The following is a 24,998-nucleotide window of genomic DNA, read 5'->3' on the forward strand; positions in this document are numbered from 1 at the left end:
TTTTGTACACTCAGTGTATTTGACTTAAAAGGACAAAGGGCGAGAGAGAGACTGGAGACGAGTACGAAATTAACATAGTTATTAATTTGTTAAAAAATATATTATTAATTCATTAATTTATTTGACATCTGCTGCAGTTAGACAGTCTACAATTTTAATGTATGAATGATTAATTAGCTAGTGTGACTTTCCACCCATTGCCCCTACAGCAGACACTAAATCATAAAGGAAGACAACCACGATGATAGGTTCTGATTAATTCCGTCTTTTATTCTCCTTAGATATATCTTAAAAGTGTGCTTTAAATAGTTCCATTCTATTGATGCTTGTTTGAGCTGGTGTAGCCTTTTCAATACATGATTCCTGTTGCTAAAACACAAAGGTATTCAGTTTTATGAAATCAGTATATTTTGGTTGCAATACCAGGGCCTATAACTTAGAGCATATTTTGAAGACACAAAACAGCTATTCCTTAATTTTGGTTAGTGGTTGTATGTCAGACAACGGTCAAGGCAGTGAGGCAGAAGTCAAGCACTTTAGCTGATGGAGAGGTCATAGCGGTGCTTAGGGGGTCATGGCTAATTAGTGAGAATGAATGACCATGGCCTTGAGGGCGAAACCCAATTACTGACTAAATGGAAAAGTAAGGCACCAGTTATCAGTAATGGAAAGTTTTAGCGTTAAACTCCTATTACCTCAAGTTCTAGGCAAATGTTAGCAATTAAATTGTTTTTCTGTGTGGGATGAGGTTTTTATTGAATACAACAGCAGACCACAGGAGGTTGGTAGCACCTTAATTGAGGATGACGGGCTCGTGGTAATGGCTGCAGCGGAATAAGTGAAATGGTATCAAATACATCAAACACATGATTTCCATGTGTTTGATTCCATTCAATTCTCTACTTTCCAGGCATTATTATGAGCTGTCCTCCCCTCAGCAGCCTCCACAACAGCAGACATACCACCCTGGCTGTCTTTTTGCCTGAAGCTAAAGCAGGGCTGGGCCTAGTCGGTGTTTGGATGGGAGACCCCCCTGGCTAAATCAGACAGATGCTGGGATCAGTGGCTCAGGCTAGCAATGGAATACAGTTCCCAATGGTATACAAATTGAGACATAGTGACAAGCACAGAATAAATGCAACCATTCATCATCTGTCCATTCATGGGTGTTGTTATTGGTCTTTCAAATACTCTAACCCAAGATGATGCCTAAGAGATGGCCTGCTCTGTGTCTTTCTCTGATCATTGTCAGTCTGATAGTCTTATCCAAAATCCACAGTTTATTGGCTTGTTAGTTTTTCAGTATGGCGTCGAAGTGCAGCTGTCAAAAAGGGATTTAAGCCAGCTGAGACTGGATTCTTTGAAGTTCTCTGTTTCCAACCATTACAGAGATGATTGTGTGTGTGCCTCATTTGGAATGAGAGTAAAAGGGCTCTGGGTTATTATTGTGCCCAGCACCCACAGTTTCTTCTTTGAAATATGGCAGTTGAACCCTCTTGAGAAGCCTGAGTAAAATGTCCTATCATCACTTGAAAAAAAATTGTTGATGTGATTTGGGCTTATAACAGCTTATTTTCACAGCCTGCCTCTTTTTATACTTTTATCTGACAATTTCATAACATAACCAAGGATTCCATGATTCAATATTGTTTGATGTAATCCAATCCCAATAATTTAAAGAGAATTTGTTAATGATCTACAGTGAGTACTGTACTTCGTTACAAGGAGAGGGTGGTAAAGAGGCCCTGGGAAGAGAAGTGGATGAGTTGCTACCCTAGACACTCAGTGATATAAGGTCAGTTCATAGACCGTATATAAACATATGGTCAGTTGCACATTTCCACCCCTAATGGATTGGTGAGGGTAAGATTATCCTACATGGCTAAAAGGGAATTAAAAAGTTAATTTTAAATGGGCCTAGCTGGAGGTATAATTCATTGACCTTCCTTCAACAACAAAAAATCCTCCCTGCCTCACTCAACGCAACCCAGATACCTGTTGCTCATGCAGTGATGTTTGTTTGTAAAGCAGGTGCAAGTCAAGAGTCAAGTAAAAGTAAATATAAACAGAAAGATATATGAATCACCACCTAATTTGTATTATTATTTTGTTTTGCAGGGGAAATAACATAATCTCTTTTAGATACCTTCATATTTCGCCAGAGGGCAGTATGCCCTCACGGCAAATTACGTAGTATTGACAAATGAGGAAGTGATTATTATGTTGTTTTTTCAACGCTAAACCTTCTGTGGCTCTTCATGGGAGCTACAATTGAAATACGATGAGACTTTGGTGAGTAACTCCTCTCTTTCAAATGTAGATATAATTGAACATGACGAAATGGCTACAAGTGGGATGCACTGTTGAGCTCTACATCCCGAGGGGTTCATACTGATTGTGGCAGCCGGTTAAATGGCGTCCTTTGACAAGGCAAGAAGAAGAAGCAGATGTATGTCAGGAGTGTAGTATTATCACAAGGAGACTTATACTTGGAATACGGAGGTGGAATGGAGGGAAATGAGGATGCAGAAGAGGTCTAAGAGCGAGAGGGATAAGAGCGAGAGGGATAAGAGCGTGAGGGATAAGAGAGTGAGCTTGAGTCTGTTAAAAAAGGGAGATGGTTTGTTAAAGAATAATGTTAGAAAGTGTAAGCAGGGTGAGAAATGTAAATGAATGAGGGTGTGGTGGAGTTCTCGGAGCCCGAGGCTTGCACCGAAGGTCGGGATAAAGATGATAATGACAGTAGGAGTGACATTTTTGGAAAAAGTTGACTCTTGCCTTTTGGCTGATCCATTTGTGGCTTCAAGGGTGTGTGAAAACCGACATGGGTGCTGTGGAATCGGTGAGGGTAACCAGAAGTGGTCTTGTGATAATTGTTTGTGTTTCTGCTGGTCAGAGGGACCAGGCGCTCCATGTTAAACGAATAGGGGCAAGAGATGTGAATTGTTTTGCTCTCAAGAAAAGGGCGCCATTGAAAGGAGTGTTCTGACCAACTGAAGGGGAAGATTCCCGGTGTTTGTGATGCTCTTCGTTTGGTGCGACGAAGGCAGGGTGGCGTGGGCAGTGAATCATAAGTCATTATTTGCCAACAAAGTGATGTTAGGATATAAGTTATCCTGTACGACCTCTTGTGCCGAATACATTGTTGTTACAGGTGTCAAGCGCATCTGGCAGCAGTGTATAGGAGGCAGGTTCCTAGGTGTGCAGAAGGGCATAAAACAAAGGAATGTGTAGCATTGGGGGAAGCAGTGGTCTGTGTTAATTGTAGGGGTGCCCATGGGGCTGAGGATCAGAAATGTCCAGTGCTAGAGAGGCAGGTTGAGGTTTCCAAAGTTAGTGTAATGCAGAAGTTGTCATATGCTGAGGCAGTGAAGAAGGTAAATGATTTTATTTATTTATTTATTTTATTTTACCTTTATTTAACCAGGTAGGCAAGTTGAGAACAAGTTCTCATTTACAATTGCGACCTGGCCAAGATAAAGCAAAGCAGTTCGACAGATACAACGACACAGAGTTACACATGGAGTAAAACAAACATACAGTCAATAATACAGTATAAACAAGTCTATATACAATGTGAGCAAATGAGGTGAGAAGGGAGGTAAAGGCAAAAAAGGCCATGGTGGCAAAGTAAATACAATATAGCAAGTAAAACACTGGAATGGTAGTTTTGCAATGGAAGAATGTGCGAAGTAGGAATAAAAATAATGGGGTGCAAAGGAGCAAAATAAATAAATAAATAAATAAAAATTTAATACAGTTGGGAAAGAGGTAGTTGTTTGGGCTAAATTATAGGTGGGCTATGTACAGGTGCAGTAATCTGTGAGCTGCTCTGACAGTTGGTGCTTAAAGCTAGTGAGGGAGATAAGTGTTTCCAGTTTCAGAGATTTTTGTAGTTCGTTCCAGTCATTGGCAGCAGAGAACTGGAAGGAGAGGCGGCCAAAGAAAGAATTGGTTTTGGGGGTGACTAGAGAGATATACCTGCTGGAGCGTGTGCTACAGGTGGGAGATGCTATGGTGACCAGCGAGCTGAGATAAGGGGGACTTTACCTAGCAGGGTCTTGTAGATGACATGGAGCCAGTGGGTTTGGCGACGAGTATGAAGCGAGGGCCAGCCAACAAGAGCGTACAGGTCGCAATGGTGGGTAGTATATGGGGCTTTGGTGATAAAACGGATTGCACTGTGATAGACTGCATCCAATTTGTTGAGTAGGGTATTGGAGGCTATTTTGTAAATGACATCGCCAAAGTCGAGGACTGGTAGGATGGTCAGTTTTACAAGGGTATGTTTGGCAGCATGAGTGAAGGATGCTTTGTTGCGAAATAGGAAGCCAATTCTAGATTTAACTTTGGATTGGAGATGTTTGATATGGGTCTGGAAGGAGAGTTTACAGTCTAACCAGACACCTAAGTATTTGTAGTTGTCCACGTATTCTAAGTCAGAGCCGTCCAGAGTAGTGATGTTGGACAGGCTGGTAGGTGCAGGTAGCGATCGGTTGAAGAGCATGCATTTAGTTTTACTTGTATTTAAGAGCAATTGGAGGCCACGGAAGGAGAGTTGTATGGCATTGAAGCTTGCCTGGAGGGTTGTTAACACAGTGTCCAAAGAAGGGCCGGAAGTATACAGAATGGTGTCGTCTGCGTAGAGGTGGATCAGGGATTCACCAGCAGCAAGAGCGACCTCATTGATGTATACAGAGAAGAGAGTCGGTCCAAGAATTAAACCCTGTGGCACCCCCATAGAGACTGCCAGAGGTCCGGACAGCAGACCCTCTGATTTGACACACTGAACTCTATCAGAGAAGTAGTTGGTGAACCAGGCGAGGCAATTATTTGAGAAACCAAGGCTGTCGAGTCTGCCGATGAGGATGTGGTGATTGACAGAGTCGAAAGCCTTGGCCAGATCAATGAATACGGCTGCACAGTAATGTTTCTTATCGATGGCGGTTAAGATATCGTTTAGGACCTTGAGCGTGGCTGAGGTGCACCCATGAGGGATCCTGAGAGGAGTGGTGTGAGTAGTCTATCTGTACCAATACAGAGAGATGAACCAACAAGTGATATTTGCTTCAGTAAGATTGGATTTTTGGCTTTTATAGCAATGGTTATCAACTGTACTGCAAGGATGGAACGTAGCCGCAGATAATAAGAGGTTGTGGTGGCAGCTGCAGAGAGGTATGTGTGTGCGAGTCTTGATGTCAGAGTTACAGGGTGTGTTGAGTGGTGGTGTCCCATCCTTTCAGGCTGTTGGCCTGAAGTAGGACTAAATAGAGGAGTATTTATTTGAGTGTAGTGTTAGATGGTAGGGTATTTATTATTATTTTCTTCAGTGAAGTACAAGGGAGTTATACTCCAGTCTAGTAGGTGGCGGTAATGCAACATGTATTGGATGCCAACTGCCGTCAAACCTCAGAAGAAGAATGTATTCAGACATGCGGCATGTCAGGATGTGTAGTACGTCGTTTGTTTCACATTTATTAAACCCCTGAAAAACATGAACCTTGAACGCTGTAGACAGTAACCCTAAACCGTCAAAATAGATTTCAAAAGTGTTTTTTGATGGTGATTGATTTGTATTTGTGAAGGTGCTAGAGTGCAGTATTATAGGTGATACTATATTCTAACATGTTTATTTGATCTTCCTATAACACAGGTTGAACAATAAAGAGCTGCATAATTCTACCAACCAGGCTTAGGCCTGGTCACACTATGTTCCTCCTGTCTAGTCTTCTTCTTGACACCCCTCCCAGGAACAGTAAATAGTTACAGTAACATGTCTTCAGGCCCACCTCAGTCGCCCACAGTGGCTAAGACAGAGGTGACTGTTGAAGGAGAATGCCCTATCTTCGCTGCCACCTTTGCCTACTGGGACAACATCCTGGGTCCGCGGGTGTGTCACATCTGAGCTCCCAGGTGCGAGCAACCACTGTTGCTGAGCGATGGCGACGTCATCTTCCTGGCCAATCACACGCTGAACGGGGAGATTCTGCGCAGCACAGAGTGCGGCGCCGTGGACGTCAAATTCTTCTTCCTAGCTGAGAAAGGTGTCATCATCATCTCGCTCATCTTTGACGGCGAGCTGAAGGGTGAAAAGAACACCTGTGCCCTGTCCATCATCCTGCCGCAGACAGAGCTGGCCTTCTACCTGCCCTTGCACACTGTCTGTGTGGATCGGCTCAAACACATAATCCGCAAGGGACGCATCTGGATGCAGAAGGCAAGTATTCAGACGCCATGTTCCAAATCTGCCTCACACTAGGCCATCCCCATTCCTAGAGAAATTGATGTTCTTGTTCTAACCCAGTACGTGAATGATCTATGCTCCCCAAAGAGCGAAATGGTTAAAATCAAGTAAGTCAGGACTAACACCTGAATCATGAAGCCTGCCATGCCTTTTTTTGTAATTGACGTACAGGGCTACAACACAATTTCTGTGCTGTCATCAGAGATTGTCCCCATCATGGAGCTGCTGTCATCCATGAAGACACACAGTGTCCCAGAGGACATAGACGTGAGTATCTGAAGCGATCATGCACATTGGGCAACACTTTCACCACGCAAAACAGTACTTTGCAAATACTACAGTAGAACTATGCATACCCATTTATGTAGGAACTTTTCTTAAACAGTTACGTCCACGAGAAGGAGACTATTATCACTATTGTCACATTATTACATCCAAGACTGACATCGAACTAGTTTCACTGATTTGTTAAGTCTCACACGGCTTTCGTTACACACCCCCAAAATGACGTTGAAAAGGAAACTAAAACTTCAAAGCCTCCACATCATTCATCTATGTGAAAAATGTTCTAACCACTGAGGCTCGACTGAAGCTTTAATTAATATTTTGATGTTCAATGAGACAAATTGTTAACTCACTATTCCACTTGTCTCGCTATAGTAGGTATAATTTTTTTTTAAAGTATCTTGTCCTTCGTGTTGATTATTTCACCAAGAATTGTGTTTGTTCCCTGATTGCTAGATCAAGGACACCATCCTAAATGACGATGACATCGGAGACAGCTATCATGAATATTTCCTGCACAAGTAAACACTTAGGAAACTTTGTCTGGGATTCAGTCCTAGGCCTACCTGGTATAGAAATGTAATTATGAAAATTGGAAGCATCTGCTTGCGAGTTGTCTACCTGGTATTTTTGCAGTGGCTAAAACTATTATTTCACCATATTTAACCAAAAATGATGAGTAATCGCACTTGCCCACTATCAAGAAACAACTGAGTGCTCCTGGGGTTTTATTTTCTGGGATAGTCACAGGGTTGAAGAATGTTTCACTCTCCCTCAGTTTTAGCACCTTTCCTCTCCTTTTTTGTCCAAGCTGGGTTGGTCCATTGGGTACACATGGCTTACCTTGCACACTATATTTGTGATTAGGTCATAGTTATCAGTGGAGTGCAGTTATGCACCCCTGACAGATCTGTCGAAACAATTATCTTAGCTGCCAGTGGAGATGACAAATGCACTACAATTTATTTACTCCGCTTTTGAGTGTTCTTGCAGTAGTCAGGAAACACTTGTGTCATGAGATGTATTTGATTAATCCTCTCATTTAGATATTTAGAGACCGATATTGAATGACAGACACACACACAGCAAATCTTTTACTATCTTTGTGGGGACCTAACATTCATTTCCATTCAAAATCCTAAACCTCCTAACCCTTAACCTAACCCCCAAACCTAAAATAGCCTTTGTATTTGTGAGAATCTGGGAAATGTCCCTGGACTTTTGGTGATTTCTCGTACCCACAAGGATAGTAACACACACAAGGACACATTTCATTACATTTTAAATCTTGCTCATGTTCTCATTATACTAAATTAATATCAAGTGACAATCCCTCATCCTTGTCATTAATAAATAATACACCAAATGAAATTTGCCTCCGTCTCTCAGGGCAGTCAGTTCTCATCTCCAAACTTGTGGCTGCTCCATGGTGGTCGGAAGCAACCCAGACAAAGTCAACAAGGTACTGACAGGCTGCCAATACTCTGTGCTAAGCACATGCATACACTGGCTGATGTATCAGCATATGTATTCACACTCATCCACACACTAGCTGTATCAACATGAATGTTCTACACACAGATGTGACTGCATATGTTATTGTGTATCTAAAATAATACAGCATACAAAATCCCACAATATTGGTTCACACACACCTCCAAATCCTCTCTCCCCCTCGTAAATGCAGCTGTTGTTGAGGTATTCCACATTGATATTCATTCATGTTTTCTTGCGCTCTAGGTAGTGCTCACGCTGTGCCTCTTCCTCACCCCTGCTGAGAGGAAGTGCTCTCGGTTCTGTAAAGCTGACTCTACTTTCAAGTATGACACAGGACTGTTTGTACAAGGCCTCCTCAAGGTACCCAACAACACCACTCTAAATGACAGTTTTCCTACTGGGTGTACCAGCCCAGCACTAACACACCTGTTTCAAATAATAAACTAATAATGAGCTTCGGTTCAATGAGAGATACATTAAAGCCTTGTTTTACTCACATCGATATTAACCCATTGTAAGTGCATGTAAATGTAATGCAAATGAATAGTCTTTATTCAAACCAAGGCCTCAAAAGATGAACAAACGCTCATACCTTTACAACAGACTGCCACTTTGGCATTGTGATTTCCCCCCTCATTACTCTCCCACTCCTTTCTCCCACCCAGGACTCCATGGGCAGTTTTGTCTTGCCCTTCCGCCAGGTGCTGTACTCACCCTACCCGACCACTCACATCGATGTGGACATCAACACGGTGAAGCAGATGCCGCCCTGCCACGAGCACACACACATTCAGCGGCGCTACATGCGCTCAGAGCTCAGCGCGCTCTGGAAGGCGGCCAGGGAAGAGGACATCGCCCCCGACACTGACACCGGCATCCACACCGAGTCCTTCACCCCCGACCTGTATGCTCTCTTCTCTCCTGTTCTGTTCTTCCAATTAGATTGGAATTGGCAATGTTTATTTTGCTGCATAACTCATTGCTTGATTTATTTGAAATGTATCAAATTTGTATTTGTCTTGTTTACATTTACATTAATGAAAGAAATATGGATGTTATTCTGTTTTTTGACCACTAAAAGCTCCACTCTTTTCTCAGAAATGTTTTTCAGGACGGTATGCATAAAGACACCCTGGTAAAGTCATTTATAGATGAGGTAGGACACTGGCACAAAGTAAGCAACATTATTTGTGGTTCGAAAAATGTTGTCATTTGTCAGCCGTTAATGGCTTATCAGGTCCAACTGTATTAGTTAATTCTGTTTTGTTCCCAGGTGTTCATGCTGAAGCCAGGTCTCAATCTGCGAAGTACTTACTTGGCCCAGTTCTTGCTGATCCTTCACAGGAAGGAGCTCACACTACTCAAATACATTGAAGATGAGACGTGAGTTACCTCTCACCATGGAAGCAGATGTAATTGGTTTTAATATGACTTTTGCCACAGCACAGCAGCACACCATGTAGTACAACTTTTGATAACAGTTTGAATTCCTCACCCACAGGCAAAAGGGAAAGAAGCCTTTCCGATCCTTGCGCAGCTTGAAGACCGACCTCGACCTGATGGTGGAAGGCGACCTGAATATCATCATGGCGTTGGCTGAAAAGCAAAGGGCTGGACTGCACTCCTTTGTATTTGGGAAGCAATTCTACACCAGTGTACAGGAGCGAGATGTGCTCATGAGCTTTTGACTCTTACTCTCATGACATGTTTATCAGCTTTTAAGAAATGGGAAAGAAATTGACATATGACTTGTCCAAAAGCTGCCTTTACTAGGTTACATGTTTTGTCCACTAAAGAGGGTTGAAGTGTTAAAAATAAATACAGTATGACAACCAGAATATCAGATGCCCATTTAAAGTCCAAAAACTTTGTGCTGCTGTCCTTTATTGCTAATCTTCATTGTTTTATTCAAAGCATGAGTCTAGTGTCTTCCATGTCTGTGTTGTACAACAAGCCCTTGATGGGACTCCACTTTATTTGTGAAACTTAATTGTTTGGATACCATTTATATCAATAATAGCACAGATTGTACAACAAATGGTACTTCCTCTATCTATGACTGAATGACCACAACAGCCATGTCCAGGTTATGAACCATGTATTGCCCTTTTGCAGTATGCACTGTATGTCTGAGCATTCATGCTGATTGTTGACTAGAGACAGGTTTGTTTAAGTTTGACATGTACATCATGATGTGTATAGAATTGAATTGTTTTGACATTTTGTCATCATAATTAACGTTTGACATGATATTAAATGTATCGTAATGTGTGTAAGGCTTTCATGTGGCAACTTTGACTCATCTCACAGTGGCCTTTAACGTACAGTATTTTTCTCACTAGCTTTCATTTGGTAGATGTGGTATATACTAGTGAAACCATAATGTTATTAACCCCACTTGCCTTCATGCTGATGCAGCCTTATTCTCTAACATTTGTAAATGCATCCATGATGATAAAAACATTTGTCAATACAAAATGGTATGCATATTTACTACAATTAGTTTACACACATTTACTAGTCTTCCAGAATGTGCCTTGAAATTTCCCAGTGTTGTCTGAATGACCTATTTGGTACAGCCCCTCCCATAGGCTGTTTGGCAACCTTTTATGAAAATGAAAGAACTTTGGATTACCTTGGTTCTCTGAGTAGAGTAACGGGTTGCCAAACAAGTCATGTGAACTCCTTCCTGTCACGCAATGTGATTGAGATAAAGATGTATAGTCACACCACACCTTTACTGTACCCACATGACCTGTCACTATGAAAAGGTGGTGTGGTGTGACTTACTATTATTTCAATTGAAGTATAGAGGTGGGAGGAATGCCATGAAAGCTTGGTGACCCATTACTTTACTCAGAACCAAGGTAATCCAACGTTCTCTTTCATTTTCTAAAAGGTTGCCAAACAGCCTATGGGAGAGGCTGTAACAGAGGTCTTTTGGACAACGGAGTGGGAAAACTCACCATTTATCTTAGTCCAGATGAGTCCCTAACAGGGTAACAGAATTTCAACTGTGGTATACAACTAAATACACACGCAAGCTGAAAGCTTGCACTTAAAACATGATGCTTCACCAAGAGTGGAAGGCCTCTGTACAGAACATCCATTTCACTGACGGTTGATAAGTATGTACAAGGTTCTCGGCATGCTCAGAACCACAGACTCCACGGATGGTGTGGACATAACGTTAGGTATGTAGTACCTCATGAAAGTCATGGGTGTTGACCAACTTGCAGCAACACAGAGTCCAGGGAGCTCCATCTGAACAGTGCTATGAATAGACCATACCCCTGGTGGAGTTGGCTACTACGCCATCTGGAGTTGGTCTATAGCTCAATGCCAGACAGATAGGTCCGGCAGGCCAGATAGCTAGGCTGTCATTGTAAATAAGAATGTGTTCTTAACTGACTTGCCTAGTTAAAAAAAAAAAAGAAGGTCCGGCCAGATAGCTAAGTCAAGCTGGCCGACAAGACCTTGCTTTCTGGACGGCCGAACCTTGCTATCTGGCCAGCAGGCTGGACATACCTATTTGGCCAAAAGGCAGGCCAGTAAACATTCACATGCGTGAATAGGAAGGAGTTCTCACAGATTGTTGGCGACCCGTTACGAAAAACAAAGAGAACCAATGCATTAGGTAGCGCCCATGCATAATAATACAACCTTACAGTTGATACGCTGAAATAAATGCCTATCTTCAAGTAGGATGTACAAAATCCTTTGTATTGGTTGATTTATCGACCACCATTTACCCATTGGTCAAACTTTGCATGTGGTGTTTGCGATAGTAAAACCAGTAAACTAGCTAGATCAGAGATACTTTTGAGGAGATGGGAAACTCTAATGGAATCTAAGTTAGCGCCCATCGTGTACATTGGCCATGCTACGTCAATGGACCGTGCGGTGCATTCTGGGCGATTCTGGGACATGGCGAGCTCTCCTTCAAGGAGTGAATGGGAGTCAATTGGGCGCTAGCTCAAAAACGCAACCGTAGCATGAATTTCGTTAACAAGAAGTACAACATTACAAATATTTTCCATGATGTGAGATAAGTAACTTGCAGTATGTAATATTGTATAGCATTGGAATCGTACAATTGCGTACTTTTCAGTAAAATAAGCACGTTTCTCGACTCACCCTGACTTTGAGAAGGGATTGCTTGGCATCTGCGCGATGGATCATAACAACGTGATCGCGATTGGTCGATAGTCTGTTGGGTTATACGTTCATCCATTCATTTCCCAATTGGATCGCTATCTCCTCCTTTCCGTAATATCTCTGGCTAGATGGCATGTTTTCTGGAGAGCCGCTAAGGATGTCTAAAAGAACGAAAGGATAGAACTCCCGAACAATTGGAGCAAAATGAAATCGAATGTCATACAAAGTATATCAAGGTTTGTGTTATCTGTTTTTGCCCTTAGACTTTCTATACGGAGAAAGACCAAGTCGTTGGGTGCGGCCTGGCTGTTGTAACATGCTAACTAGTCTAGCAAACGTCATTAGCTTGCTTACCTGAAGCTTTGGGGAACCGTGGCTGTCAACAATGCTGCAAGGCAGACATGGCGTTGCAAGTGTCTGTTGGTTTACTTGAAATGACCCTATTCATGTGTTTTGTCCATAACTTGTAGATACATTAATGACCTCAGAATTCCCCAAATCTCAAAATAATTGTTAGCGGACCGAGTGTATAAACTGGCGCTCGTGCCCACACAGCAAACAAATCTAGCTAGCGAACGTTACTAGCTAACTGATCAACTGAAGTAGTTTTCAAAATGTTGATCATTACCGGCGGACCCTCCCCTGGTCGTTGGATACAATAGATTCAGGACCCCCCCCCACCCAAACATGGATGTGCACAGCAGCCAGTATTCATTGCAATCATGAAAATGGTGATGGAATTGAGAGTGCGAGGTCGTACACTGTTGTTCTGAAAGCCACATAACGTTAGCTAGCTGGCTAGCTAAGCCAGCTTGCCTCTTGGCTAGCTAACTAACTTGCAAACAGAAATACTCCCATTTATGACCGTCACAGAATTATGTAGTCAAGTATATTTCATCAGGCCAGACAAAACTATTTGTCATGATGGTTGCTTCACTTATGCTGTTGTCAAACATCCAATTTACCATTGCAACATGTTTAAGCCTGCCTTGAAAGATTTAAGCAGCAGAGGCTCTTTAGAGGAGGAAGGGGAGGACCATGCTCCTCTGTGAATTTCATAAAAATAGTAAAACATTAAAGCTATCCTTTTAGATAAAACTATACTAAATATATTCACGTCACCAAATAATTTCTCAATACACACCGATTTGCAATGAATGTCTACAGTGTCCTCAACAGCACTCTGTAGGATAGCACCATGGTGTAGCCAGAAGACAGCTAGCTTGTGTCCTCCTCTGGGTACATTGACTTCAATACTAAACCTAGGAGGCTCGTGGTTCTCAACATCTTCCGGCTACACAGTAATTATGACAACTTCCGGAGGACGTCCTCCAACCTATCACAGCTCTTGCTGCATGAACTGACATGTTGTCCAAAGAATCAGATACGTAATCTACTACTGAAAGCACAAGCTACAGCTAGCCTAGCACTGCATAGTGCATCAATGTGTTGAGTAGTTGACTCGGAGAGAAAAAGACAGTAGTTTAACAGTTAACTAATTAATTTCTTCAAAAATGGAGAACCGAGAGAGAGTTATATTTCATCTATTTGTTTTACTTCCACTTACTTAGCTAGAAAATGCAGCTAGCTAGTTTAGTCTACTCAAACACCATGCTCAAACAGAGGGATGCTATGTTAGCTAGCTGCCTTTGACTATCCAACACAAGACTGGAACAATTCAAAGTCAAGGTTGAAATTACTGTCTGCTTGCATAAGTGTCAAAGAACACATTTCACACCCATTCACATTTTCTCAAGAGATACTGAAAGAAATCATATTTCTCCACTCGTGTTCCCGAGACAAAACGTACATTTGTTTAATTTCACTGCGAGAAATGTATAATTCTGCAGGAGTTGATAGTACAGTTGAAGTCGGAAGTTTACATACACTTAGGTTGGAGTCATTAACTTGTTTTTCAACCACTCCACAAATGTCTTGTTAGCAAACTATAGTTTTGGCAAGTCGGTTAGGACATCTACTTTGTTCATGACATATGTCATTTTTCCAACAATTGTTTCGAGACAGATTATTTCACTTATAATTCACTGTATCACAATTCCAGTGGGTCAGAAGTTTACATACACTAAGTTGACTGCTTTTAAACAGCTTGGAAAATTCCAGAAAATGATGTCATAGGCTAATTGACATCATTTGAGTCAATTGGAGGTGTACCTGTGGATGTATTTCAAGGCCTACCTTCAAACGCAATGCCTCTTTGCTTGTCATCATGGGAAATTCAAAAGAAATCGGCCAAGACCCCAGAAAAAAATTGTAGACCTCAACAAGTCTGGTTCATCCTTGGTAGCAATTTCCAAACCCCTGAAGGTACCATGTTAATCTGTACAAACAATAGTAAGCAAGTATAAACACCATGGGACCACGCAGCCTCATACTGCTCAGGAAGGAGACGTGTTCTGTCTACTAGAGGTGAACGTACTAGAGGTCGAGCAATTTAGATTTTTCAGCACCGATACAGATTATTGGAAGACAAAAAAAAAGCAGATACCGATTAATCGGCCGATTTTTATATATATTTGTAAGAATGACAATTACAACAATACTGAATGAACAATGAACACTTATTTTAACTTAATATAATACATCAATAAAACCAATTTAGTCTCAAATAAAGAAACATGTTCAATTTGTTTTAAATAATGCAAAAACAAAGTGTTTGAGAAGAAAGTAAAAGTGTAATATGTGCCATGTAAGAAAGCTAACATTTACAGTGCCTTGCGAAAGTATTCGGCCCCCTTGAACTTTGCGACCTTTTGCCACATTTCAGGCTTCAAACATAAAGATATAAAACTGTATTTTTTTTGTGAAGAATCAACAACAAGTGGGACACAATCATGAAGTGGAACGTCATTTATCGGATATTTCAAACTTTTTTAACAAATCAAAAACTGAAAAATTGGGCGTGCAAAATTATTCAGCCCCCTTAAGTTATGCTGCGATTACAGCTGTAAGTCGCTTGGGGTATGGCTCTATCAGTTTTGCACATCGAGAGACTGAATTTTTTCCCATTCCTCCTTGCAAAACAGCTCGAGCTCAGTGAGGTTGGATGGAGAGCATTTGTGAACAGCAGTTTTCAGTTCTTTCCACAGATTCTCGATTGGATTCAGGTCTGGACTTTGACTTGGCCATTCTAACACCTGGATATGTTTATTTTTTTAACCATTCCATTGTAGATTTTGCTTTATGTTTTGGATCATTGTCTTGTTGGAAGACAAATCTCCGTCCCAGTCACAGGTCTTTTGCAGACTCCATCAGGTTTTCTTCCAGAATGGTCCTGTATTTGGCTCCATCCATCTTCCCATCAATTTTAACCATCTTCCCTGTCCCTGCTGAAGAAAAGCAGGCCCAAACCATGATGCTGCCACCACCATGTTTGACAGTGGGGATGGTGTGTTCAGGGTGATGAGCTGTGTTGCTTTTACGCCAAACATAACATTTTGCATTGTTGCCAAAAAGTTCAATTTTGGTTTCATCTGACCAGAGCACCTTCTTCCACATGTTTGGTGTGTCTCCCAGGTGGCTTGTGGCAAACTTTAAACAACGCTTTTTATGGATATCTTTAAGAAATGGCTTTCTTCTTGCCACTCTTCCATAAAGGCCAGATTTGTGCAATATACGACTGATTGTTGTCCTATGGACAGAGTCTCCCATCTCTGCAGTTCATCCAGAGTGATCATGGGCCTCTTGGCTGCATCTCTGATCAGTCTTCTCCTTGTATGAGCTGAAAGTTTAGAGGGACGGCCAGGTCTTGGTAGATTTACAGTGGTCTGATACTCCTTCCATTTCAATATTATCGCTTGCACAGTGCTCCTTGGGATGTTTAAAGCTTTGGAAATATTTTTGTATCCAAATCCGGCTTTAAACTTCTTCACAACAGTATCTCGGACCTGCCTGGTGTGTTCCTTGTTCTTCATGATGCTCTCTGCGCTTTTAACGGACCTCTGAGACTATCACAGTGCAGGTGCATTTATACGGAGACTTGATTACACACAGGTGGATTGTATTTATCATCATTAGTCATTTAGGTCAACATTGGATCATTCAGAGATCCTCACTGAACTTCTGGAGAGAGTTTGCTGCACTGAAAGTAAAGGGGCTGAATAATTTTGCACGCCCAATTTTTCAGTTTTTGACTTGTTAAAAAAGTTTGAAATATCCAATAAATGTCGTTCCACTTCATGATTGTGTCCCACTTGTTGTTGATTCTTCACAAAAAAATACAGTTTTATATCTTTATGTTTGAAGCCTGAAATGTGGCAAAAGGTCGCAAAGTTCAAGGGGGCCGAATACTTTCGCAAGGCACTGTAAGTTCCTTGCTCAGAACATGAGAAGATATGAAAGCTCGTGGTTCCTTTTAACATGAGTCTTCAATAGTCCCAGGTAAGAAGTTTTAGGTTGTAGTTATTATAGGACTATTTCTCTCTATACCATTTGTATTCCATAAACCTTTGACTATTGGATGTTATAATAGGTACTTTAATATTGCCAGCCTAATCTCGGGAGTTGACAGGCTTGAAGTCATAAACAGCACACTGCTTGAAGCATTGCGAAGAGCTGCTTGCAAATTCACGAAAGTGCTGTTTGAATGAATGCTTACGAACCTGCTGCTGCCTACCACCACTCAGTCAGACTGTTCTATCAAATCATAGACTTAATTATAACATAATAACACACAGAAATACAAGCCATAGGTCATTAATATGGTCAAATGGTCATTTCGAAAACAAAACATTTAATGGGTGGCATCTATGAGTAAATATTGCTGTTACATTGCAAAACCTTCAATGTTATGTCATAATTACGTACAGTTCTGGCAAGTTAGTTTGCAAAAAGCCAGGCGGCCCAAACTGTTGCATATACCCTGACTCTGTTGCACCGAACGCAAGAGAAGTGACACAATTTCCCTTGTTAAAAGAAATGCATGTTAGCAGGCAATATTAACTAAATATGCAGGTTTAAACATATATACTTGTGTATTGATTTTAAGAAAGGCGTTGACGTTTATGGTAAGGTACACATTGGTGCAACAACAGTGCTTTTTTTCTCGAATGTGCGAGTTAAATCACCCGTTTGGCGAAGTAGGCTGTGATTCAATGATAAATTAACAGGCACTGCATCGATTATATGCAACGCAGGACAAGCTAGATAAACTAGTAATATCATCAACCATGTGTAGTTAACTAGTGATTATGTTAAGATTGTTTTTTATAAGATAAGTTTAATGCTAGCTAGCACCTTACATTGGCTCCTTGCTGCACTCGCATAACAGGTAGTCAGCCTGCCACGCAGTCTCCTCGTGGAGTGCAACGTAATCGGCCATGATCAGTATCCAAAAATGCTGATTACCGATTGTTTTGAAATCGGCCCTAATTAATCCGCCATTCCGATTAATCGGTCGACCTCTAGAACATACTTTGGTGCGAAAAGTGCAAATCAATCCCAGAACAACAGCAAAGGACCTTGTGAAGATGCTGGAGGAAACGGGTACAAAAGTATCTATATCCACTGTAAAACGAGTCCTATATAGACATATCTTTATGAAAAACTGAATTTAAATGTATTTGGCTATGGTGTATGTAAACTTCCATATTCAACAGTATATTACGCTACATGTGAGAGGTTGGCAAGATGGCGCGACAGAGAAGGTCGCCTCTCTTCGAGTCCTTAGGAAACTATGCAGTATTTTTAGTTTTGTTATGTATTATTTCTTTCTTTGTTAGCCCAGAAAATCTTAAGCATTTTTACATACACCCGGAAAGAACTATTGGATATTAACATTACGATCAGGAATACGACTTTCCCGAAGCGGATCCTAAGTTCGGACCACCACACAGGACATTGGATCTAATCCCAGAGGCCGACCCAAAACAACGTCGCTGCAGAAGAGGTAGACGGACTGACCTCCTGGTCAGACTTTTGGAGGCGTGCACACCACCCACCGCTTCCCAGTATATTTTACTCGCTGATGTCCGGTCTCTAGACAATAAGGTGGATGAAATTAGGGCAAGGGTTGCCTTCCAGAGAGACATCAGAGATTGTAACATTCTGTTTTTTAGAACCATGGCTCTCTCGGGATATGTTGTCAGACTTGGTACAGCCACCGGGTTTCTTCATGCATCGCGCCGACAGAAATAAACATTTCTCTGGGAAGAAGGGCGGGGGTGTTCCAACCTCAACTCCATTTTGCTCCTACCGTCCTACAGGCAGAAACTGAAACAGGATGTACCCGTGACTAAAATCATTCAACGCTGGTCTGACCAATCGGAATCCACGCTTCAAGATTGTTTTGATCACGCGGACTGGGAAATGTTCTGGGAAGCCTCAGAATAACATCGATTTATACCTTGACTTGGTGAGTGAATTTATAAGGAAGTGCATTGGAGATGTTGTACCCACTGTGACTATTAAAACCTACCCAAACCAGAAACCATGGATGGATGGCGGCATTTGCGCAAAACTGAAAGTACGAACCACCGCATTCAACCATGATAAGATGACTAGGAATATGGCCGAATATAAACAGTGTAGTTATTCCCTCTGCAAGGCAATCAAACAAGCAAAATGTTGGTATAGGGAGAAAGTGGAGTCACAATTCAACAGCTCAGACACGAGACGTATGTGGCAGGGTCTACAGGCAGTTGTGAAAACCAGCCTCGTCACAGACACCGATGTCTTGCTTCCAGACAAACTAAACACCTTAGACCGCTTTGAGGATAATACAGTGCCACTGAAGCGGCCTGCTACCAAGGACTGCGGGCCCCCCCTCTTCTTCTCTGTGGCCGACGCGAGTAAGACATTTAAACATGTTAACCCTCGCAAGGCTGCTGACCCAGACGGCATCCCGAGCCGCGTCCTCAGAGCATGTGCAGACCAGCTGCTTCAAGATGGCCACCATTGTTCCTGTACCCAAGAAGTCAAAGATTACTGAACTAAATGACTATCGTCCTGTAGCATTCACTTCTGTCATCATGAGGTGCTTTGAGAGACTAGTCAAAGATCATATCACCTCCACCTTACCTGCCTCCCTAGACCCACTTCAGTTTGCATACTGCCCCAACAGGTCCACAGACGATGCAATTGCCATCATACTGCACACTGCCCTATCCCATCTGGACAAGATGAATACCTATGTAAGAATGCTGTTCATTGACTACAGCTCAGCATTCAACACCATGGTACCCTCAAAGCTCATAATCAAGCTGGAGGCCCTGAGTCTAAACCCCGCCCTGTGCAATTGGGTCCTGGACTCTCTGATGGGCCGCCCCCAGGTGGTGAAGGTAGGAAACATCTCCACTTCGCTGATCCTCAACACTGGGGCCCCACAAGGGTGCGTGCTCAGCCCCCTCCTGTACTCCCTCTTCACCCATGACTGCGTGGCCAATTCAGACGACACAACGATAGTGGTTTTGATTACCAACAACGACAAGACAGCCAACAGGGAGGAGGTGAGGGCACTCGGAGTGTGGTGTCAGGAAAACAACCTCTCACTCAACGTCAACAAAACAAAGGAGATGATCATGGACTTCAGGAAACAGCGGAAGGTGCACCCCCCTATCCACATCGACGGGACAGTAGTGGAGAAGGTGGAACGTTTTTTTATTTATTTAAAAAAAAAAGTTCCTCGGCATACACATCACGGACTAACTGAAATGGTCCACTCACACAGACAGCGTGGTGAAGAATGTGTAACAGTGCAACTTCAACCTCAGAAGACTTGTCACCTAACTTCAACCTTTGGCTTGTCACCTAAAACCCTCACAAGCTTTTACAGAGGCACAATGGAGAGCATCCAGTCGAGTTGTATCACCGCCTGGTATGGCAACTGCTCCGCCTTCTACCCGCAAGGCTCTCCAGATGGTGGTGCGGTCTGCACAACGCATCCCCGGGGGCAAACTACCTGCCCTCCAGGGCACCTACAGCACCCTATGTTACAGGAAGGCCAAAAAGATCATCAAGGACAACAGCCACCTGAGCCACTGCCTGTTCACCCCGCTACCACCCAGAAGACAATGTCAGTACAGGTGCATCAAAGCTGGGACCGAGAGACTGAAAAACAGCTTTTATCTCAAGGCCATCAGACTGCTAAACAGGCATCACTAACACAGAGAGGCAGGCTTCTGCCTACATAGACTCGAATCATTGGCAACTTTAATAAATGGATCAATAGTCACTTTAAAAAATGCCACTTTAATTATTTTTTACATATCTCACATTACTCATCTCATATGTGTATACTGTATTTTATACCATCTATTGCACCTTGCCTGTGCCGCTCGGCCGTCGCTCATCCATATACACTGCTCAAAAAAATAAAGGGAACAATTAAACACAATGTAACTCCAAGTCAATCACACTTCTGTGAAATCAAACTGTCCACTTAGGAAGCAACACTGATTGACAATAAATTTCACATGCTGTTGTGCAAATGGAGTAGACAACAGGTGGAAATTATAGGCAATTAGCAAGACACCCCCAATAAGGAGTGGTTCTGCAGGTGGTGACCACAGACCACTTCTCAGTTCCTATGCTTCTTGGCTGATGTTTTGGTCACTTTTGAATGCTGGCGGTGCTTTCACTCTAGTGGTAGCATGAGACGGAGTCTACAACCCACACAAGTGGCTCAGGTAGTGCAGCTCATCCAGGATGGGACATCAATGCAAGCTGTGGCAAGAAGGTTTGCTGTGTCTGTCAACGTAGTGTCCAGAGCATGGAGACGCTACCAGGAGACAGGCCAGTACATCAGGAGACGTGGAGGAGGCCGTAGGAGGGCAACAACCCAGCAGCAGGACCGCTACCTCCGCCTTTGTGCAAGGAGGAGCACTGCCAGAGCCCTGCAAAATGACCACAAATGTGCATGTGTCTGCTCAAACGGTCAGAAACAGACTCCATGAGGGTGGTATGAGGGCCCGACGTCCACAGGTGGGGGTTGTGCTTACAGCCCAACACGTGCAGGACGTTTGGCATTTGCCAGAGAACACCAAGATTGGCAAATTCGCCACTGGCGCTCTGTGCTCTTCACAGATGAAAGCAGGTTCACACTGAGCACATGTGACAGACGTGACCGAGTCTGGAGACGCCGTGGAGAATGTTCTGCTGCCTGCAACATCCTCCAGCATGACCGGTTTGGCGGTAGGTCAGTCATGGTGTGGGGTGGCATTTCACAGCCCTCCATGTGCTCGCCAGAGGTAGTCTGTCTGCCATTAGGTACCGAGATGAGATCCTCAGACCCCTTGTGAGACCATATGCTGGTGCGGTTGGCCCTGGGTTCCTCCTAATGCAAGACAATGCTAGACCTAATGTGGCTGGTGTGTGTCAGCAGTTCCTGCAAGAGGAAGGCATTGATGCTATGGACTGACCCGCCCGTTCCCCAGACCTGAATCCAATTGAGCACATCTGGGACATCATGTCTCGCTCCATCCACCAACGCCACGTTGCACTACAGACTGTCCAGTTGGCGAATGCTTTAGTCCAGGTCTGGGAGGAGATCACTCAGGAGACCATCCGCCACCTCATCAGGAGCATGCCCAGGCATTGTAGGGAGGTCATACAGGCACGTGGAGGCCACACACACTACTGAGCCTCATTTTGACTTGTTTTAAGGACATTACATCAAAGTTGGATCAGCCTGTAGTGTGGTTTTCCACTTTAATTTTGAGTGTGACTCCAAATCCAGACCTCCATGGGTTGATAAATTTGATTTCCATTGATCATTTTTGTGTGATTTTGTTGTCAGCACATTCAACTATGTAATGAAAAAAAGTATTTAATAAGAATATTTCATTCATTCAGATCTAGGATGTGTTATTTCAGTGTTCCCTTTATTTTTTTAAGCAGTGTATTTTGTGAAGTGCACTAGTCCCTCCTGCAGCAAAGCACCCCCACAACATGATGCTGCCACCCCCGTGCTTCACGGTTGGGATGGTGTTCTTCGGCTTGCAAGCCTCCCCCTTTTTCCTCCAAACATAACGATGGTCATTATGGCCAAACAGTTCTAATTTGGTTTCATCAGACCAAAGGACATTTCTCCAAGAAGTACAATCTTTGTCCCCATGTGCAGTTGCAAACCGTAGTCTGGCTTTTTTATGGCCGTTTTGGAGCAGTGGCTTCTTCCTTGCTGTGCGACCTTTCAGGTTATGTCGATATAGGACTCGTTTTACTGTGGATATAGACACTTTTGTACCTGTTTCCTCAAGCATCTTCACAAGGTCCTTTGCTGTGGTTCAGGGATTGATTTGCACTTTTTGCACCAAAGTGCGTTCATCTCTTGGAGAACGCTTCTCCTTCCTGAGCGGTATGATGGCTGCATGATCTTGGCTGATTTCTTTTGATTTTCCCATGATGTCAAGGAAAGAGGCACTGAGTTTGAAGGTAGGCCTTGAAATACATCCACAGGTACACTACCATTTGACTCAAATGATGTCAATTAGCCTATCAGAAGCTTCTAAAGCCATGACATAATATTCTGGAATTTTCCAAACTGTCAACTTAGTGTATGTAAACTTCTGACCCACTGGAATTGTGATACAGTGAATTATAAGTGAAATAATCTGTCTGTAAACAATTGTTGGAAAATGACTTGTCATGCACAAAGTAGATGTCCTAACTGACTTGCCAAAACCATAGTTTGTGAATAAGTGGTTGAAAATGAGTTTTAGTGACTCCAACCTAAGTGTATGTAAACGTCCGACTTCAACTGTATAAGTACAGGTAAAAACACATTTTTGACTACACTGGGTCTTTAAATGGAAATTAGTTCATTTTAAATGTATGGTTTCCACATGTTGCTATTCCAGTCTCAATAGTCTGTTACTTGTTTGCCACACTCTGCACATCTATAAATGATCGATTCTTCCATGCTCTGAAGTGAAGTCTGCAGAGTTTCTTAACTTCATCCAGCAGCTAATTTTTTTACATATATTTTTTAGAGAGACAATACTTAACTGTAGCTTCCATTTTAAGAACAAAACGAAACTTAACAGCAATTGGAGTAGCATAAATGGTTTCTTTTCAAAACGTTTTGCAACAGAATCGTCGTAATGAAGACACCCCTGGTTTCACTTAACACTCATACGCACAGGAGTGTTTATGAACGGCAGTGCTTACAATGCCTTTGGAAAGTATTCAGACCCCTTGACTTTCCACATTTTGTTACTTTACAGATTTAGTCTAAAATGGATTAATTACAAATTCTCAGCAATCTACACACAATACCCCATAATGACAAAGCGACTTAAGGTTTTTCATTTTTTTTGCAAATGTATTAAATAGAAAAAACAAAACCTTATGTAAATAAGTATTCAGACCCTTTGCTATGAAAATCGAAATTGAGCTCAGGTGCCTCATGTTTCCATTGATCATAGAGGTCTGTGACAGGATTGTGCCGAAGGCACAGATCTGGGGAAGAGTACCAAAAAATGTCTGCTGCATTGAAGATCCCCAAGAACACAGTGGCCTCCATCATTCTTAAATGGAAGAAGTTTGGAACCACCAAGACTCTTCCTAGAGCTGGCCACCCGGACAAACTGAGCGATTGGGGGAGAAGGGCGTTGGTGGGGGAGGTGACCAAGAACCAGATGGTCACTCTGACAGAGCTCTGGAGTTCCTCTGTGGAGATGGGAGAACATTCCAGTGGCCAGACGGAAGCTTTTCCACTAAAAGGCACACAACAGCCCGCTTGGAGTTTGCCAAAAGACACCTAAAAAGGCACATGGTGGCATTATGCTTTGGAAGTTTTTCAGCGGCAGGGACGTCTATCGAGGGAAAGATTTATGGAGCAAAGTTTAATTTTTTATTTATTTTTTAAATGTAACCCTTTTATTTAACTAGGCGTTCAGTTAAGAACAAATTCAATTTTACAATGGCGGCCTACCGGGGAACAGTGCCTTGTTCAGGTGCAGAACGACAGATTTTTACCTTGTCAGCCCAAGGATTCGATCCAGCAACCTTTCGGTTACTGGCCCAATGCTCTAACCACTAGGCTACCTGCCGCCCCAGAGTAATCCTTGATGAAAACCTGCTCCAGAGCGCTCAGGACCTCCGACTAGGGCGAAGGTTCATTCTCCAACAGGACAACGATCCTTAGCTCTCAGACAAGACAATGCAGGAGTGGCTTTGGGACAAGTCTTTGAATGTCCTTGATTGGCCCAGCAAGAGCCCGGACTTGAACCCGATCTAACCTAACAGAGCTTGAGATGATCTGAAGAGAAGAATGGGAGAAACACCCCAAATACAGGTCTTCCAAGCTTGTAGCTTCATACCCAAGAAGACTCAAGGCTGTAATCGTTGCCAAAGGTGCTTCAACAAAGTACTGAGTAAAGGGTCTGAATTACTTATGTAAATGTATTAAAAATACAAATATCACATTTGCAAAAATGTTGTCATTATGGGGTGTTGTGTGTTGATTGCTGAGGAAAAACAACAACAATTTAATACATTTTAGAATAAGTCTGTAACGTAACAAAATGTGGGGGAAAAATCAAGTGGTCTGAATATTTTCCGAAGACACTATCTCCATTAATATGTATTAACATTTGTGTAATAAACATTTAGAATTTCTTCACTACACGCACTGTCCTGTTTTTATTAAAACTTTTCTACACAGTGCGAACTCAGGTGGGTTAGGTAGGGATTTACACTCTGGTTCTGTGTGTGTGTTCACCACTGTACTGACCTCTAATTTTACTGCTTAACAACTGGCCACACACACACCATGCTTGTGCATTCAGCCTTACTTACACACACACACACATAAGAGGTGTCACTCTTGCCTCACTCCACATGACCTGCCTGAGAAACA

The 24,998-nt window shown here is 42.6% G+C and overlaps 2 protein-coding genes and 1 pseudogene across 15 annotated transcripts in view; all 3 read left to right on the plus strand.

Moving 5' to 3' along the window:
• The first annotated feature begins 5,008 nt into the window (after nt 1-5,008).
• On the plus strand, nt 5,009-7,108 carry LOC112261667 (annotated as a pseudogene).
• LOC112261666 (guanine nucleotide exchange C9orf72) lies at nt 6,511-10,297 on the plus strand. Its single transcript, XM_024437165.2, has 7 exons — nt 6,511-7,050; nt 7,919-7,991; nt 8,270-8,386; nt 8,692-8,930; nt 9,125-9,182; nt 9,300-9,409; nt 9,528-10,297. The coding sequence occupies exons 2-7, from the start codon at nt 7,956-7,958 to the stop codon at nt 9,712-9,714; spliced, it is 747 nt and encodes a 248-aa protein (XP_024292933.1). The 5' UTR covers nt 6,511-7,050; nt 7,919-7,955; the 3' UTR covers nt 9,715-10,297.
• A 1,921-nt stretch (nt 10,298-12,218) lies between these two features.
• LOC112261668 (transmembrane protein KIAA1109 homolog) overlaps nt 12,219-24,998 on the plus strand; it is a 127,209-nt gene continuing 114,429 nt past the window's right edge. For 11 of the 14 annotated variants that reach the window (XM_024437166.2, XM_024437168.2, XM_024437176.2 and 8 more), the window contains exon 1: nt 12,219-12,420. Coding sequence is in view for 1 of the 14 variants with exons in the window: in XM_024437175.2 (XP_024292943.1) it covers nt 12,399-12,420 (22 nt within the window). In the remaining 13 variants the exon portion in view is untranslated. The remainder of the gene's footprint in view (nt 12,421-24,998) is intronic. The other 3 variants (XM_024437170.2, XM_024437171.2, XM_024437180.2) reach the window with 2 other exon arrangements.

The sequence above is a fragment of the Oncorhynchus tshawytscha genome, linkage group LG11 (assembly GCF_018296145.1).
Source record: "Oncorhynchus tshawytscha isolate Ot180627B linkage group LG11, Otsh_v2.0, whole genome shotgun sequence".
Classification (NCBI taxonomy): domain Eukaryota; kingdom Metazoa; phylum Chordata; class Actinopteri; order Salmoniformes; family Salmonidae; genus Oncorhynchus; species Oncorhynchus tshawytscha.